Genomic DNA, 19,261 nt, shown 5'->3' with positions numbered 1-19,261 from the left:
ACAATGCACAGTCATTATCTTTTATTTTCCAGATGCAGTCAAATACATTACTTCTGTAATGAGTGGCATATGTATAATTCTGTTTTCAATTCTTGATATTTGTTGTGTTTACTCAAATGTACTTTTAAAAATTTCCAGGTTGAAGTTCTTTTCAAGAAACTGGAATCAGCACCAGAAAATGTAAAAGCAGCAGCCATTTCAAAGATCAAAGAAAGACTAATGCCTGGAACATATGAAAGTAGGTAAATTTCTTTCATCTGTGTTTTACTCTTCATCCATAAGATATGTTGATTATCAATTATTTTAAGGTGCCAATTGATTACAGCTTTTAAATATTATTAAAAAGTCAAGTCAGGGCACACAACCAGTTTTGGTCAAACACCTATACTTTGCAAACCATTGGGAAGTGTATGGCTGAGGCTACTTCCCATTGTATCACATTATGGTTAATTCCTATTATGTTCATGTATGGAGCATGGCGTATTCCTAGATTGCTCTCTTGATACTGGTTCTTCAAACTTAATAAGTATGCAGGATAGTTGGCATCTCTCTTTCTGCATATCAATGACCTAGTGGATAATGTTGGAAGTTCAGTAAGGCTTTTCTCAGATGATGCTGCTGTATACAGAGAAGTTAGAACCCTAAGAAATTACAGCAAAATATTGGAATACCTGCTGAGCATTGAACTTGGTACAGAAATAGGCAGTTGATCATAAAAATGTAACTTATTGCACATAAATAGGCAGAAAGACCCATTATTGTATAGTTGCATGATTACGGAACAATCACTGGAAGCAGTCACATCCATTAAATGTCAGGGAGTATGCATTCAGAATGATTTACAGTGGAATAATGAGCTAAAACTAATCATAGGTTAGGCAGATGCCAGACAGATTTGTTGGAGGATTCATTGGGAAATGTAGTCCAGTCACAAAAGGGGTAGCTTATAAAACCAATATTTGACTATTACTCATCAGTATGGGACCTGAACAAGATAATATTGATAGAGGAAGCAGAGAAGTTCCAAAGAACAGCAGTTTGTTTCATCACAGGTTCATTTAGTGTGAGTGAAAACATCACATAGGTACTTAACCCAATCCAGTGGCAGGGGCCACAAGAAAGGGGTTGTGCAGACCATTTTTGACTGGAAGAGGAAAGGGGGGAGTTGATGGTGATAAGCAAAGTACCCACCACCATACACCTTAATAATGTTGCCCACCTATTGCACAAGCTGAATAGTGCCATATTAATTTGTTCTGTTTCGTAGCTAACAAACACTGACAGACATTAACACTAATTATAGTGACTTATTGTGTAGGATTGGCTAAGAGAAGGATTTTTTGTTTAATTTAAAGTCATTGTTATGAACAATGCACTCTGGCATTTATTTGCACTAAATCACAGCTCATTAGAACATTTTTATAAAATTAATTTAGCATATAAGTAATCATTGTTATTCCATTCCACACTGAATGCTATTACTTCTGTGAATAGGTTTGCACTGTACGGCACTGTCCTCTGTCCTGTAAGACACTGTAAATCTCCTGCACCAGCCATGTCCATTACAGTCAACACACAATTGGTTTTGCTGTCAAAGATCTGTCAGAAAGGGAGTGCCACTCTCCAAAGATGGAAATAACTGTAAAGAAAGAAACAAAAGAAAAGAAAAAAATGACATCACATCTCTCACAAAAAATCGCACATGACATTTAAGATCTCCTAAAGTTTCACTGTGAAATAGATTCAGAAGAAAAAGAGGAATCTCAAAAAAAGAAAAAAATGGAATAAGAAACATATTGATTGAAACTCGCATAACACACCAGACTGCGTCTTTTCACAGAAAATGTAAAAGAAACAAAATTTCAAAATGTATAATGATGCTTACAGTTAGGCTATCAAGCTATCGATAATTTTGTATGAATAACTGATTCTGTAAGGAATAAGTGTAACCTAATTTTTAATTTGATTTAACATTTTCTTTTGCTCTCAAAATACAGACATTTGAAAAAGAGCAGGTTGGGGGAGAGGGAGAAGAGGGATGGAGGGAATTAAGTTGCTGCTAATTACAAGTTAAAAACACGATATCATGTAACTGTATACAAAATACTTAAATAGATCATAGAATAATAATTTGAAAAACTATAATATTAATAATTGTACATATTAAAGAAATCCTTATTGGTAAATCTTGTTTGATGGCAAGAATATAACATTTGGTAACAGCAATATCATCTTCATTTCTAAGTCACCAAAAATGGTATTCTACATTAAAGTTATCATTACTATTAAAAAACAAAAAGAGTGAAAATACACCCTGAGTATTAATGACTGTTTAGTGATTATTATTTTTTAAAGAATTTTTTAACAAATATCCGTAATTGTTCTGTGCCCCCCCCCTCCCCCAAAAAAGAAATTGTAGTGAATACTAAGAAATGCTTAAGAAGTGCTTCCAAGGAAGCAGATGTAAATAGTACATGCATGAAAAATTAGAATAAAGAAAATAATTCAAAATAAATGGAGCATAAGTGTATTATTCAGTACGAAGATCACTCCAGAAGAAAGCACTACATTTTTTTGGTAAATAATTTTTTTTATATGGCTTTTCTATCATCAAGGTCATAGAAGCATTCTTTCCACTTGTATAAAAATTTAATTCAACTTGTTTCTGCAATTTGCTTTGTCATAGCACTCGGTCAAGATGGCTGCTGCACTTGATGTTCGTCTGAAGCAGTGTGTAGTTGTATAAGTTTCTGTGCTGTGAGAATGAGAGAATGACAAGCGTTCACAGTAGGTTGAAGGAGGTGTATGAGGATGATGGTGGTGATCACAGTACAGTTAGTTGTTGGACAAGCAGTTTATCTGTAACACCATTACTCAGGACTTCCTACAAAATGACATACTGAGCACTGCACAGACTCCTGACGAAATGTAGAGGCTGACAATCTGATATTGGCTGACAAACACGTAACAGTGAATGAATCTTTAAAAAAACTTCATGCTCAAATGTACTGCATTTAACAACATCAACAAAAACACAATGTTTTGCTGTTGCATGATAATGCCATGCCACTTAACAGTTAGAAAACTGGCACGGAGATCACAAAGCTTGGGTGCGCGACATTGAAACATGTGAAACAAGATTTGAAGATAACTCCCTCGTGAAGGCCACTAAACTTTGGCTGAAGTGTGCTGGTCTTTGCTTCTACATCTATAATGGCCTTAGCTGCACAGCAGCATAAGATCATTGGAAGGGATGGAGATTACATGTAGAAGTTGGTCAGGTGCAAGTAGGACTCATGTTCTGAGGGTTCCATACAACCTTAATTATGCATATAGACAGTACATCAATCCCAGGAATTGAGAATCTTGATGATTTTTGCCTGTTACTGACATTAATGCTGGCAAGATATTGGTCTGAGGAATTCAGAGACATTCCAAGAATGTTTAAAATTTAAGTTTGATGTTGGATAAGAAATGACAAAAGAAATGTTTTTTCTGTGATATAACTTAACAATTTTCAGATTTTTTTTTCCTTTACTTATACAATGAAACTTTGCCATATTTCATGATTGTAGGTAAAAGGGAATTACATACGTTTTGATCAAAAAATCTAATGTGAAAGGCCGTATCATTTGTGTGCTTTGACTTGGAAGATTAAGTTCTTTACACCCACAAGGGATAGTAGACATTAGTATGTGGCATAAAGTTCAACTTAATACATCTACCTATTCCCGAGGAAAAGTGTTTTTAACAGTTGTGCGGACAGACGGGCAGGTAACAAAGTGATGCTATAAGGATTCCTTTTTTCTTTTTCTGGGTTATGGAATTCTAAAAACGTGATTTTGTTTCTCAAGACTGTATCAATATAGCTGTAAAAAGATCAAACACATGGAAAATAAATTGGACGTTTAACAAAATATTATGCAATTCTTTTGGAGTGACTCTTGTGTATATATTCATGAAATACATACACAGGTACAAGCCAAAAGACAATGATAAGCATAATTTATGCTGTGTTTTTATCTTGATATTTATCACAACCAACATGTGAGAACTCTACTTCCTTAAATTTAACTAACCACCATTTATTGTATTTCACATGCACACCATAAACTGGAAAAGGTACTGTCATCCCATTCTTTGTATAGTGCATGTCAGTGACACATGTAATGATGAACGAGGTAGTGCTCTAAGCATACCAGATGTGTGGGCATCATGCCAAAGTCCAGTGTAACAACCATGCAGAGTATGCACAGCAGAAGTTGTAATTGCTGATAACCTTGCCATTGAGTGCCTGTAAGCTCCTGAAGTTGGTAATGCTGTGTCGAAAGGTGTATAGGATACACATGTCATGCTGAAAGTATTCTGAGCAGGTTGTGGCTGCTGGTATAATAAGAACTGCTGCAAACGTCATGTAGCATACACAACAACTGCAAAGAGCTAGCAGGCAGCAAAAATTGGCTACGTTATATCAAAAGGTGTCTGGGACAGTTATACGAAAGTTGAAGCACTCTCACCATGCCATGTTGGCAAGTGGCACTTAAGTCATAAGAAATTTAGAGAAGCTTGTGTGATATGATATGACGGATGATAATTCCCATGAATCAGTTGTTTGCATTCATGATATATACAGCTCCCTACTCTTCTCCAATGTTTCTTTGTTGATTGAACAAGAAACTCTTGCAAGCACTACAATAGTAATAAAGTTAGGTGACTTAAATGCTACAGCACTCTTGTCTAATAAACAGTACATGGTGAAAGTGAATTCACTTTAGATTTTCTCAGAAAAATACATGCACAGCTGATGTCTGTGTTCAGGAATGTGTATTACAATAGAGACGCCTGTATTGTGAACCACATAAACTTCATCAATGGTAGCTCAGTTTGAAAAATCCTAGTTTTTGTCACTAATTGAGGAGAGCCCAGTTTGGTATTACGAACAGCTTTCTTATTAACTTGCAAAAAGCTGTGGTTACAATAGGGATAACAAGAAATGAACTCTGCCTCTTCAGTGGTTTCATCTAAATACAATTATGGCCTGAGTGGAGGCATGATTTTGTGGTGCAGCCAGTGACCTACTGCTGATGCCTGGTGAGGTACCATGTAGTCCGTAGCTCACAGTGTGCCTCCTGATGGTCTGGGCTTATACTTGACATTCCTGTGTGGCTGCTACAGAGCCCATGAGTGTTACCTACATTGACCTGGACATTCTAACTGTCATGAGACCTATAGCGAGTGCCCCTGGTTACTGTAACACAGTTCACTAAATAATTAAAGTTTATGGTAGCATACAGATATAACACAAAAGGTTTACTAGTATACAAGCAACATTCTTTAATTCTAATCTTTCAGTTTATTTGAATAATGTGATGCGCCCTTAAGGCTGCTCTGTTGTATAATTTTGTACTAATCTCAGGTGCAACAATTATAATATTTTAAATGGTGTTCCTTTTTATAACAGATAAAAGGCTGCACTGATGAATCCTTTTTTATTAAGCTTAGATACTTCAATTATAATACTTCAGGGACTGATGGCCCTTTTTACAATGGATATCAGCATGTGACTTTTTTTTTTTTTTAAAAAAAATGAAAGACAACTTAAAATTGATGATCTTAAATTTGTTATGACCAAAACAGATTTTTTGCTATCTTACATTCTACTGTTAAGTTTCATAACATTTTTTATTTGTAGTATTTAGCCCACCCGCTTCCACAGCCAGCTGCAGGTTTCAAGTCTGTTACTACATTGCCAGCTGTGAAATGGACTGAGCAGCTACAGCTTCTTCTTAGTGTTTCATCTTTTCTGTCAATAGGTGGCATGAGATGGTATATAACATCGAAAAGCTGAGAAATTGATCTATTTAGTGGTCTATGACGCACTAGATTTCTTTCGATATTTTGTGAGTTATAAGCAGTCTTTTTCAGAGCTTTTCACCAGCTGAGTAGTTGCAAGCAATGCCCTACTGTGAAAAGTTTCCCTCAGATGAGGAAATCGAAAGTCTTTTGAATAAAAGTGACAGTGGTGTTTCTGAAAGTTCTAATAATGAAGACAGTGAGGTAAATGATACTGGTGATAGCAGTGAAGTAAATGAAACAGATAGTGACAGTGCTGTTGCAGCAACAGATGCGAGTGTTGCCAAAATACAGAAGGTAGAAAAATGGAAATGGGGAAAAAAATTATGATAAACTTTCCAAATTTCCATTTTCTGGTTCTACTAATGTCAATCCTAAGGTTCAAAGACAACTGCCTCAACAACTAACCTCCTGAGATGTGTATAGAAATATCGCTCATGTGTCTTTCTGGGAGGATGTGGCACTACATCTACATGACTACTCTGCAATTCACATTTAAGTGCTTGGCAGAGGGTTCATCGAACCACAATCATACTATCTCTCTACTATTCCACTCCCGAACAGCGAGCGGGAAAAACGAACACCTAAACCTTTCTGTTCGAGCTCTGATTTCTCTTATATTATTTTGATGATCATTCCTACCTATGTAGGTTGGGCTCAACAAAATATTTTCGCATTCGGAAGAGAAAGTTGGTGACTGAAATTTCGTAAAAAGGTCTCGCCGCGACGAAAAACGTCTATGCTGTAATGACTTCCATCCCAACTCGTGTATCATATCTGCCACACTCTCTCCCCTATAACGCGATAATACAAAACGAGCTGCCCTTTTTTTGCACCCTTTCGATGTCCTCCGTCGATCCCACCTGGTAAGGATCCCACACCGCGCAGCAATATTCTAACAGAGGACGAACGAGTGTAGTGTAAGCTGTCTCTTTAGTGGACTTGTTGCATCTTCTAAGTGTCCTGCCAATGAAACGCAACCTTTGGCTCGCCTTCCCGACAATATTATCTATGTGGTCCTTCCAACTGAAGTTGTTCGTAATTTTAACACCCAGGTACATAGTTGACTTGACAGCCTTGAGAATTGTACTATTTATCGAGTAATCGAATTCCAACGGATTTCTTTTGGAACTCATGTGGATCATCTCACACTTTTCGTTATTTAGCGTCAACTGCCACCTGACACACCATACAGCAATCTTTTCTAAATCGCTTTGCAGCTGATACTGGTCTTTGGATGACCTTACTAGACGGTAAATTACAGCATCATCTGCGAACAGTCTAAGAGAACTGCTCAGATTGTCACCCAGGTCATTTACATAGATCAGGAACAGTAGAGGTCCCAAGATGCTTCCCTGGGGAACACCTGATATCACTTCAGTTTTACTCAATGATTTGCCGTCTATTACTACGAACTGCGACCTTCCTGACAGGAAATCACGAATCCAGTCGCACAACTGAGACAAACAGATAAAGCAACAGATTGTTATAAGAAATGTCCTCCTTCGAAATCAAACAGTGCTTGTTTCTGACTAAATCTGATGAAATTCAAGCATATTTTGCTTTATGTATTCTTGTGGCACGGGGGAAGAAGCCAATGCTTCAGTCATACTGGTCCATAAAAAAAATCATTTTTCTGACATCATGCCATAGAGAATATTCTTACTTATGTCTAAGTTCCTTCATTTTGTAAATAATAAAAACACTGTCTGTGTAGACTGCCTGAACAAGATTAAACAGTCAACTTGTTATTGACTCTCTCAAACAAGATTTCCAAAGTGTTTGTTATCCTGAAGAAGATATTGCAATTGACAAAAGCCTCATGAAATTCAGAGGTAGACTCTGTTACATCAAATTCAATCTTCAAAAAAGGAAGCATTTCAGAATAAAGTTCTTCAAAATGTGTGTGTCACAGAGTGATTACTATTCAAGACTTCATATTTATACAGGAAAAAAAGCTGAGCCAAGCAATAAAGAAATCACAAGCAGTGGAACTGAAGCTGTTGTTATGAACCTCATGCAATCATATTTGGAGAATTGTCAGACCATATGTATTCACAATTGGTAAAATTCCTCTTCACTGACAGGGACTCAAATGTCTTAGGGGCTGTGAGATCCACAAGCTAAAATATGCCAGACCAGTTCCAAAAATCTTAACAAAAAAAAAGGAGACACTCTTGTATTATTTTCACATAAGCTCATGGCTCTGAAACAGATGGATAAAAAAGAAGTAAATATTCTATTCACTATCCGTATGGATGTCAGTATGACAGCAACAAGAAAAACTGATAGGGAAATCAAATCCCCAGTCCAGAAGCCCCATGCAATTACACAATACAAAAATTCAATGAACACAGTTGACATACGGGACCAGCAGTTGCCATCTTTCCTTCTCATGAGAAGATATGGCAGAGAATATAAGAAAATTTTCTTTTACCTGATGGACATTGGGATTTTAAAGTAATATGTCATGCTAAACAAAGAGATAAGAAAAAACCTTGTTTTATTCAGTTTGGAATTCAGCTGGCTGATAACATAATAGGACAGGGCACTCTACCAGACTACCCTAAATATGGATGGTCCCAATCTGGAATTTTTCCTGTCAGACTTCAAGCTGCAAATTGGCCAAATTTTGTTAGGTTTGCATGTATGTCATGGTACAGGCCAGTCCCAGGGAGGGGTGTTTTCCTGAGCTGTAACCTTCCCAAATTGTCAATTTGTCCCTCTGTCAGATGTTTGGGAGGTGTGACCTGAGGTGTGAACAATCACGTAAGGCGGGTGCGCCCCCTTGTGAAGGGAGCCCCCAGTTGGAAGGAGCACGCCATCGGAGACGCTGGCAATCATGGGGGATTTTATCGCGATGATTCAATCATGTTCCCACTCAATATGTACAAAATGTAACGTAATGAGGCTAATGATTCAAAGACCTGTCCTTCTGCACCACGGTTCCTTGTGGTCTCACACACTGAAGACGTCAGTCCTTCGCCGCGGTAAATCCATTTATTATTCAGGAAGGTGTTGATGCAATTGCTGGCCCTGTAAAAGTCCTGCTCTCATTTTCAGAATGGCACTTTGCTTTTGCGGACCACTTCTGATTCTCATGTACAATAACTGCTTGCTGCCTCGCTTCTCCACAGTTGCCCTGTTTGTGTCAAGGCCCATAGAACTTTGAATTCTTCCTGTGGTGTAATTTATGCCAGGCTGCTTGATGGTCTCACTGAGGCTGAAATCCAATCTTACCACTCTGATCAGGGTGTCACTTCTGTCCATCATGCAATGAACAAGGTAGATTCCCTATTTTTGTCCAGCTGCACTCTTTTTCTCACCTTTGATAGAGTGGTGCTTCCATCCAAGCTCAAAGCAGCCTATGAAATTATCTCAGTCGATCTGTACATTAAACCCAATGTGCTGCTACCAGTGTCATTGTTACAACCACACTAGAATGTCTTATTGACACCCAGCCAAATGTGGCACCTGTGGTAGGGATGCGCACGAGGGCTATTGTCCACTTCCTTCTCCCCGCTCTATCAACTGCAATGGCGGCCATGCCGCCTATGCCGCCTCCTCCTCCCTGGATTGTCCCATGTATATTGATGAGCAGGTTGTTCAAGAGATCCGGGTAAAGGAAAAAGTGCTTTACCCAGACGCTCGCAAGTTACTGGCTAGTCACAAACCCTGTGTTCTCCCATCTGGTACCTATAGCTCTTTTCTTGTTACCCTTGGCTCCATGAAGCACATGACCGCGCAGACATGCGACCTCCAATTCAGTCCTGAGGTTGTGAAATCGCCCAGTGTCAAGGTATAATTGCCATCCCCTCCATCCAGTTGTGCAACAAGCCGTCAAACTCTCACCTCAAGGGGTGAAGCCACCAGCTACAAACCGGTAGGCTAGAAGGGACAGAAGGAGTACTCCCTTGAAGACTTCCTCTGTCCCTCCAGCCAAACAACATCTGAGTTTTCTCCTCTGCCAACTCGAAGATCCTCCTCGATGATGTCATCACAGACAGATCACACAAGCAAGTTGAAGCTTCTGGGGACTCCTTGGAGCAGGATCCCCTTGCTCCTGTGTCCTGTAGTAGCGACTCTTCGCTGGCTGTCACTTGGCAGCTGCCGAGGTGACACCCCCACATCTCTTCCTAATTGTGACTCTCCTCGAATGGAAAGTTCGCGGCCTTCGGTCCTGCAAAGAGGATTTACACCTGCTTTTAGCATCACAGCGTCCCCTAGTACTCTGCCTTCAGGAAACGAAATTACGCCCTCACGGCTGCTTTGAGCTTTCACATTTCTTACTGATTCGTTTTGACTTTCTCCCTGAGCTCGGCATTCCAGCTCATGGGGGTGTCATGCTACTCATACGGGATGACATCTGTAGTCAATCTATCACCATGACTACCAATCTTCAAGCTGCAGATCGCCTTTTCCTTCCCTACCTGACTTTTTCCCTTGTACCATTTATGCCCCTCCATCATTCACTGAAACAGGGCAGACTTCCTGCAGCTAATTGGGCAGCTACCTCCCCTGTTTTTGCTACTCAGTGACTTTACTGTGTATCATCCCCTTTGGAGTTCTCCCAGAACCTGTCAGAGAGGTACCGTCTTGGCTGATCTCCTTAACCAACATAACCTCTTCTGCCTTAACACTGTAGCACCCACTTTTCTTTCTGACTCCTCACACACCTATTCCCATTTGAACATATCCTTGGCACTGCCCAGCTTGCCCCCAGTCTTGAATGATCTGTTCTTTCTAACACCTACTCGAGTGACCATTTCCTGTGTGCTATCTGTTTTCTGACTCCTACCCCATCCGCGTACATGCTCAAATGGCAGCTTTCTAAGGCTGATTGGCAGCTTTACTCCTCCTTGGCGACCTTCAAAGAACAAGCTTTCCCCAGTTGTGATGAGCAGTTGGAATATCTCACAAATACTACCATTACTGCTGCGTTCCATTCCCCGCACTTCCTCTTTAGCATGTCGTGTTCCAGTCCCTTGGTGGACTGAGGCATGCCACGACTCAATTTTCACATGGAGACATGCTCTTCGCATTTTTAACCATCTTCCTACAATGGCAAACTGCATTCATTATAAACAGATGTATGCAAAGTGTTGTTGCATTCTTCAGAATAGCAAAAGATCTAGCTGTATTTCATTCACTAGTTCCTTTAACAGTTCCACACCTTCCTCTGCTGTATGGGCCAACCTCCGACGGCTCTCTGGGACCAAGATCCATTCCCCAATTTACAGCCTTACAGTGGACCCTATTGCTATCTTCAACACTGTGAGCCGCCATTTTGCGAAAGTTTCGAGCTCTTCCCTTTATAATCCTGCCTTCCTCCGTTGGAAACGAGCAGAGGAGGATCGGGTGATAACCTTCCCTTCTCCGAATTGTGAGTGCTAAAATGCCACCTTTACTATGAGGGAGCAAGATCATGCTCTCAGTTCATACTGATCCTCTGCCCCAGAGCCAGACACTGTTCACATTCAGATGTTGCAGCACCTTTCTCTTGTGGGCAAGCACTTTCTGCTTAGCATGTATAACCACATCTGGGCAGAGGGCACATATCCCGGACTCTGGCATGAAGCCACCGTCATTCCTATACCTAAGCCTGGCAAGGACAAAAACCTTCCTTCTAGCTACTGTCCCATCTCTCTCACCAGCTGTGTGTGAAAGGTGATGGAGTGTATGTTTCATGCCTGGCTGGTGTGGTGGATCGAGTCTCGCAATTTACTGACTTATGCACAGTATGGATTTTGGTTTTCTGTGGAAATCTCAGACTGTGGCCGCGTTTTTGATTTAGAGAAGGCCTAATACACCTGCTGGAGAACTGGTACCCTCCGTACTCTTTACACGTGGGGCTTTTGTGGGTGCCTGCCCTATTCCCTCCAGAAATTTTTAAAACACCGAGTTTCCAATGTGTGTGTGGATTCATCTACATCTACATCCGTACTCCGCAAGCTACCTGACGGTGTGTGGTTGAGGGTACCCTGAGTACCTCTACCTGTTCTCCCTTCTATTCCAGTCTCGTATTGTTCGTGGAAAGAAAGATTGTCGGTATGCTTCTGTGTGGGCACTAATCTCTCTGATTTTATCCTCATGGTCTCTTCGCGAGATATACGTAGGAGGGAGCAGTATACTGCTTGACTCTTCGGTGAAGGTATGTTCTCATAACTTTAACAAAAGCCCGTACCGAGCTACTGAGCGTCTCTCCTGCAGAGTCTTCCACTGGAGTTTATCTATCATCTCTGTAACGCTTTCGCAATTACTAAATGATCCTGTAACGAAGTGCACTGCTCTCCATTGGATCTTCTCTATCTCCTTGTTGGACACCTTTATCCAGGAAATTGGTGTCCCTCAGGGTTCCATCATGTGCATTGTCCTCTTTGTTATCGCCATTAACCCGATAAAGGCCTGTCTCCCGCCAGGCATCCCTGGCTCACTTTTTGTTGACGATTTTGCCATGTATTGCTCTTCTCCACCCACGTGTCTCACTGAATGGCATCTTTAGCGCTCTCTTGATCGTCTTACTTCGGGAGTCTCAACAATGGCTTTCGCTTTTCCACTGACAAAACAGTCTGTATGAATATCCGGCAGCACAAATGGTTTCTCCCACCATCTCTACATCATGGGCCTGTTGCCCTTCCATTCATTGAAACTACAAAATTCCTGGGGCTCATGCTGGATAGGAAACTCCCTTGGTCCTCCCATGTGTCTTACCTGTCAGTCCACTGTACTCGGTTCCTCAGTGTCCTACGTGTCCTCAATGATTCTTCCTGGGGTGCTGATTGAACCATCCTTCTTCTGTTTGTACTGGTCCCTTGTCTATTTGAAACTCGACTATGGGTGCTTTGTTTATGCGTCTGCACATCCATCCTGCTTATGTCAATCTCAATACTATGCACCATCGTGGCATCCGTTTGGCCACGATCATCTTTTACACTATGCCAGTTGAGTGTCTGTTTGCTGAAGCTGCTGAACTACCGCTGTTCTACCACCGTGACTTTCTCCTCAGCAGGTATACTTGCCGTTTGTTTGCCATGCGTGGCCACCCATCCTATGCCTCCTTCTTAAATGACTCCTTTGATCGCCAATATGAGGCACGTCCCTCTTCTCTGGTACTTCCTGGAATCCACCTTCGGCACTTGCTACGGCCGCTTAACTCCACACTACCTGCAAATTTCCTTGTGGGTGTGAACCCTTCACAAACTTGGCTTCGTGAAGTGACCCATGTTATCTTTGGCCTTCATTTGCTTCCTAAGGACACTTCTCCAGCCTCAGTTTATTGCCTTCAGTTTAATGACCCTCGCATGGAACTTCACAATAGTACCTTCGTATACACTGATGGCTCTCGGACTGACCATGGGGTTGGGTGTGCCTTCGTCATTGGCAGCCATGTCTTATGATATATCGGCTTCTGGAAAACTGCTCAGTATTTACAGCCGAGCTCTTCACCCTGTATCGCCATGGAGTACATAAGGCAACACAGCCTTTTCAATTGTGTCGTCTGCTCAGACTCACTCAGCGCCCTTCAAAGTCTGTGTGTGCTGTACACTGCCCATCCCTTATGGCAGTGGGTCCAGCAAAACTGTCACTTGCTCACTCTTGGTTTTGCCAGTGTGATGCTTCTGTGGATTCCTGGTCATGTCGGTCTGCCAGCAAACGAGGCTGCTGAAGCTGCTGCCAAGGTTGCAGTCCTTGTACATCAGCCCGTGAGTTCCTCTGGTCGTCTGTCAGGAGGTGGTGTCCCTTTGGCATCACCAGTGGTCCTCCCTTCACTGGATTAAGGTCAGAATTATTAATCCTCTCCCAGGAGCTTGAACAACCTCCTCTTGGCCCTCCCGCCAGGAGGAGCTCATTTTAACTGGGCTGCGTATTGGACAGTGCCTTTTTAGCAATCTTTATTTGATAAGTGGCACTACCCCACCATTTTGTAAACATTGTGGCCAAGTTTTAACTGTCCATCACTTCCTGATGGAATGCCCATTTTTTAACTATTTTTGTTCCTGCTTGGATTTGCTGTCTGTGTTATCAGCTGTTTTAGCAAATGACACAAGGGCTGTCAACTGCATTTTACTTTTTATGCGCCAAAGCAATATGGCGATGTCCATTTAATTTTTAGCTTCTGACCTCCATTTCAGTATGGCGTCATTTTTAGCCCTTCCTCCATGTGCCTGTTTTTAGCTGTGTTCTGTCATGTCAACTTATAGTCATTTTTTAACTCCTCTCTGTCTTTGTGTTCTATAGTTTTGACTTGGGTGCGTATGACCCCAGTTGTTTCTTGCACCCTCAAGCAAATACAAAACAAGCAAATGGTGCTGAGCTATGCTAGCTTTCACAATGCACTTCATTTTTCAAGCTTGTAGAGAAAACTTGCGCACACATGCACATGCCTGTCTCCCTACATTGTGCTCAGTCAACTGCCAGCTCATTTTTGGCCTATGGTGAGTGTGCTGGGGTGAGGGAGGGAGGGGGGGTATGGGAGATTGTGGGATGGGCTGAGTGGTGAAGAGAGGCCTGAGGCAGGGATGGGGGAAGCATTTATTGGCTCGTGGAAGAGTGGCCTACCTTGGGCATGTATGTGTGTGATGTCCTTAGGTTAGTTAGGTTTAAGTAGTTCTAAGTTCTAGGGGACCAATGACCTCAGATGTTAAGTCCCATAGTGCTCAGAGCCATTTTGAACCTTGCACCAATACCCCACGCAATTTGTGCCTCCACATCAGCTAGTCAAGTGCTATCATCTCATACCCTAGTCTGCAGAATCTCATGCACAGCCATCTGCCACCTGCACCCTCTACCTGCACCATTAGCTAGCCCACAGATGGCTCCCCACTCTCCCACAAGCCACTAGATGCTTCCCACCAACCCCCCCCCCCCCCCGACCTCCCATCTCTCTACATCTCTTCCCCCCCCCCCTCACACCCCCACCCAGTACACTAATTGTGGGCCAGGAAAGAGCTGACAGTTGACTGAACACTAAGGAGGGAGACAGGTGTGTGTGTGTGTGTGTGTGTGTGTGTGTGTGTGTGTGTGTGTGTGTGTGTGTGTGTGTGTGTGTGCACATGGGCGTGGGTGTGGGCGTGGGCGCGTGTGGAGGATCCTTAAGTAACAATGTCTTCTGTACACCTATCAGTGTGGATTCCAATAGGTGTAGTCCATAACTGATTACCTAGTTCAATTATTAACACTGACTTTTTCAATTTGCATAAAGTGTATGATACTACACCTTTATTATGTCCCATGATGGGAGTTTTTTAGATACTGGACTGATTTTTATTCACAACTTTTGTCACATTTACTGACTTATATTTGATTAGATGTAGCATTATGTTCCCCACTAGTCTAGGGGAACGACATTCCTGAGGGTTCCGTCTTGAGTATTACACTTCTTCTTATAGCGTCAGTGGAATTGTGGACTCCTTGATCCCGGGATTACTCCTGTCCTCTTTGGTAAATGAACTTTGCATTTGGTTCAGCGCCAAGTCTGTGGCCTTAGTCAAGTGTCAACTCTGAGGAAACATACAGAGAGCCTCTTTTTGAACCGTCTACTACCGGCTAAAACATGGATCATGCATTTTTGTCACTGCACCATGGTCTGTTGAGCCCTGGAGCTCTACTTGGGGTATCAGTGCATTGAGATGGTTGCACAGTCCCATTGTTTTGCACCTCCTCTTTAACAATAAACTGATGTGGTAACTCTACATTTATCAGCTTAAAATAAGTTCCACACTGCAGCTTAATGCTACATCTTGGGTTGCTGATTGTGCCATCTTCCTATGCCTCTAAAGGGCACTGGACTGATTATGACAGAACTACGGGAGCCAGACATTTGGGCCTGGAGTACCTTTAGCACTGTGACTCAGTTATTATTGTGGGGTAAGACTAGCATCCAGTGTATTTCATATGAGCACCATTGACAGTTTTCTGTTGGAAGCTAGGAGTCTACTTTGATAGTTTCATGTCACCAACTGCTACTCAATTATGTGATCACCATCTGCCAATTCCCAAGCCATCAAAAGTGGCAGATTCTTGTCCCCTTTGAGTAGTGTTGACCCCCTTATAACCAACCCAATGCAGACTTCCAAATTGGGATGTGTTTGGAAATTCTTTATAGAGACTTTTACTTCCCTGCTCTAGAATGTATCCCCAGGGTGACCCCAAATGTTCCTCTCACTCCCCCCCCCCCCCCCCCCCCCCCTCCTCCTGTTGCTTATCCAGACCATTAGCCCAGTTACCCCAATCTCAAGGGTGTAAAAACTATCACCCCTATCGTTTTGCAATGCAGTTTCCTCTCAATCCTCTTGGGATACAAAGATGCTGTAATCAAACATAGCAATGGCTCTAAAGATATGGAAAATACAATTCGGATTGACAGATACAGTTTTCTTTTTGTTTTACAAGATACCCCTATTCCACGAGTAATCCATGGCTTTTTTATAGACTACGCTCTAACCTTGGTAAGTTTTGGGGGAAAACAGTGTTCGAATAAGATAAGCACTTTATTAGCAAAAGTGTTATATTTTTCATTCATGCCATGAGCACTGTAAACATCAGTCCAGTGAATGTCTCTAAGGAGTGTCCTAAAATAATCAATTTTTGGCTTATTGGTTACCCTCTTGAGCTCAGATTTAACATATTTTATATCCTATTCAGTATTAACATTTAACAGAAGGAACTGCATGTAATGGTCTGAGAGGCCATTGACTATTGGTTTTGTTATATAATTTTGTACACTGGACTTTTCTATAAAGATATTATCAGTGGCTGTTTGTGAGCAAGTGGCTACCCTAGTGGGGAACTTTACAGTGGGAATTAAGTTGAATGATAGTGTTACTAAATCAAATAAGTTCTTATTGGGAGAGTCTTTAAGGAAATCTACATTGAAATCACCAGCAACCACTATTTCTTTGTTTTTGGTTGTTAAATGGGTCAGTACAGCTTCAAGGTGGTTTACAAACAGATTAAAGTTACCTGCAGGTGCTCGATATAAACTTAATATATTGAAGGATTTTTTATGAAATTCTACTTCCGTTGCACATGCTTCCATAAGCTGTTCTAGGCAAAATTAAGGAATGTCTATGTTCTTAAATTTATGACAGTTCCTGATGAATGTGGCAACTCCTCCTTTCTACATTTCTGATCTACAAAAGTGAGATGCTAACCTAAACCCTGTAACATTTAAAAGTTCTATACCAGTGGTCACATTATGTTCAGAGAGGCAGATTATGTAAGCTGAGTTTGAAGACTCTAATTCATCTATGCAGACAGTTAATTCATTAATTTTATTTCTCCGTCCTCGAATATTTTGATGCAATAAAGATGGCTGACATTTCACATTGAGTGAGTTAAAATTTGGTAGAGTTGTAATATCTGCTGACTGTTGAAAAGTCTTAACCAATAGCTGTTTATGCTGATGTAATAAGCTGGAATTTGGTTTTTGATTTCTTTCTCAAACTTAAGGTTTGTCTCAGTTCTAACCTCGCTTAAAATTTGCTTTCTTTCTGTCCTCCCTACCCTAAAAAAGGGTCTTTTCTGAACCCTATAATCACTGGTATTTTACCACTCGTGACAGTGCCTCCCTCCTTTAACTTTCCTGCTATTTCCCCAGCCAATTTACCCTTCCCCTTCCTGTTGAGGTGAAGGCCATGCCTAGTATAATCCCACCTGCTGAGAGAATAAATAGGAACCACACCAATGACCACCATATATGTGAAATCCATAATAATAAAGATGCAGAATAGGCAATGGCACCAAATGAGACAAAAGAGTTAAGGAAGCCCATCTAAACACCCAGTCTGTGGATTTAATATTAGTTTAGTTATTGATGATGGAACATATAGAGGCTCATAATTCCTTTAAGATTAATAAATTTCAAATATCTCGAGTGATGTTAATGAACAAGTAGTCACTTGATAGCATCTGAACAGCATTACTAAAAAGCAGTTGCAGAACTTCTAATAAAAGTATTACAATTTGGTTTGTAAGTTGCATTGTTGATTCTGTGGCTTAAAAAATACATTTTAGTGTAAAATAAATTGCAAAACAATACATGTAGCAGCAGTATTAGATAACTGACTACAATAGGTATCTGTAGAAGTTTGATTTTCTATAGGTTTGAAGTACATGATGGTAAATATTATTAATTGTGACCATTTCATTGAGTAAGTTGCAAATAAACAAAAATCAAGGACTGATGAAATTCTATTCATGAGTCGTATGTAATATTTGCAGTATTTGGAAGTTTAATGTAATTTTTATTCATTATAAAGTTCATTTACAACCAAAGAAATACATTGATTGTCTTCTTATTAGTAAATATAACAAACTGGCTCAAAGGAATCAGTGCAGAAGAACAAGTCATGTAAAAAGCATTGATCTGTATGCTTAGATGTGCAGTTTTTGTAGTAATATGAGCAGTTTGTTTTATTTTGTAGCTGTTTGCAATGGCAAATCAAAGCTATTTAACGCCATGTAGACTGTAGTCAGTCCACTTGCGAGATTGGTGAATCCAGGTATGTGCTGACGAACAGAGGATCAGTCATAATTAAAGTATTTGAAGTATTGTAGGAAACAAGTCTGGGGACTTGTAGAACTTCTGCTGGAGTTGGGAGGTGTAGAGAAGTTTTCAACAGTTGCACTCGTAGACTATGAACAGCAGGGCAGCAATAAACTTGTAAAATGTCAGTATAAATCCATGAATTTTAACTCTGAACTGAAGCATCACTTTTAAAACTTCTGAAATTTCTGTATTGGTTTGTGTACTTTGGAAAATTACCTACAACTGAATTTTCAAACTAAAACATTGAACAGAAATGTGGTGAGCTGTACTGTGCACATTCTAGATCGAGTTTGTGAATCAGTCTGTTGTTGCACTCATAGGATTCAGTAAAAAAATTAATTAATGAACAGTACACAGCTTGTAATGTCTACATCTACATCTACATCTACATGATTACTCTGCAATTCACATTTAAGTGCTTGGCAGAGGGTTCATCGAACCACAATCATACTATCTCTCTAGCATTCCACTCCTGAACAGCGCACGGGAAAAACGAGCACCTAAACCTTTCTGTTCAAGCCCTGATTTCTCTTATTTTATTTTGATGATCATTCCTACCTGTGTAGGTTGGCCTCAACAAAATATTTTCGCATTCGGAAGAGAAAGTTGGTGACTGAAATTTCATAAATAGATCTCGCCATGACGAAAAACGCCTTTGCTTTAATGACTTCCATCCCAACTCGCGTATCATATCTGCCACACTCTCACCCCTATTACGTGATAATACCAAACGAGCTGCCCTTTTTTGCACCCTTTCGATGTCCTCCGTCAATCACGCCTGGTAAGGATACCACACCGCGCAGCAATATTCTAACACAGGACAAACGAGTGTAGTGTAAGCTGTATCTTTAGTGGACT

The 19,261-nt window shown here is 40.8% G+C and overlaps 1 protein-coding gene across 4 annotated transcripts in view; it reads left to right on the top strand.

Annotated features, from left to right (window-relative positions):
* LOC126282111 (zinc finger protein 679-like) overlaps positions 1-19,261 on the top strand; it is a 165,426-nt gene that overhangs the window by 38,096 nt on the left and 108,069 nt on the right. For 3 of the 4 annotated variants that reach the window (XM_049981575.1, XM_049981572.1, XM_049981573.1), the window contains exon 2: positions 139-238. In XM_049981575.1, coding sequence (XP_049837532.1) covers positions 139-238 — 100 coding nt within the window. Of the gene's footprint in view, positions 1-138; positions 243-19,261 lie in introns of those variants that run through there. The other variant, XM_049981574.1, reaches the window with a different exon arrangement.

The sequence above is a fragment of the Schistocerca gregaria genome, chromosome 7, assembly GCF_023897955.1.
Source record: "Schistocerca gregaria isolate iqSchGreg1 chromosome 7, iqSchGreg1.2, whole genome shotgun sequence".
In the NCBI taxonomy this organism is placed as follows: domain Eukaryota; kingdom Metazoa; phylum Arthropoda; class Insecta; order Orthoptera; family Acrididae; genus Schistocerca; species Schistocerca gregaria.
Note: the sequence above shows the minus strand (reverse complement) of the source record. Positions and strands in the feature narration are given on the sequence as shown.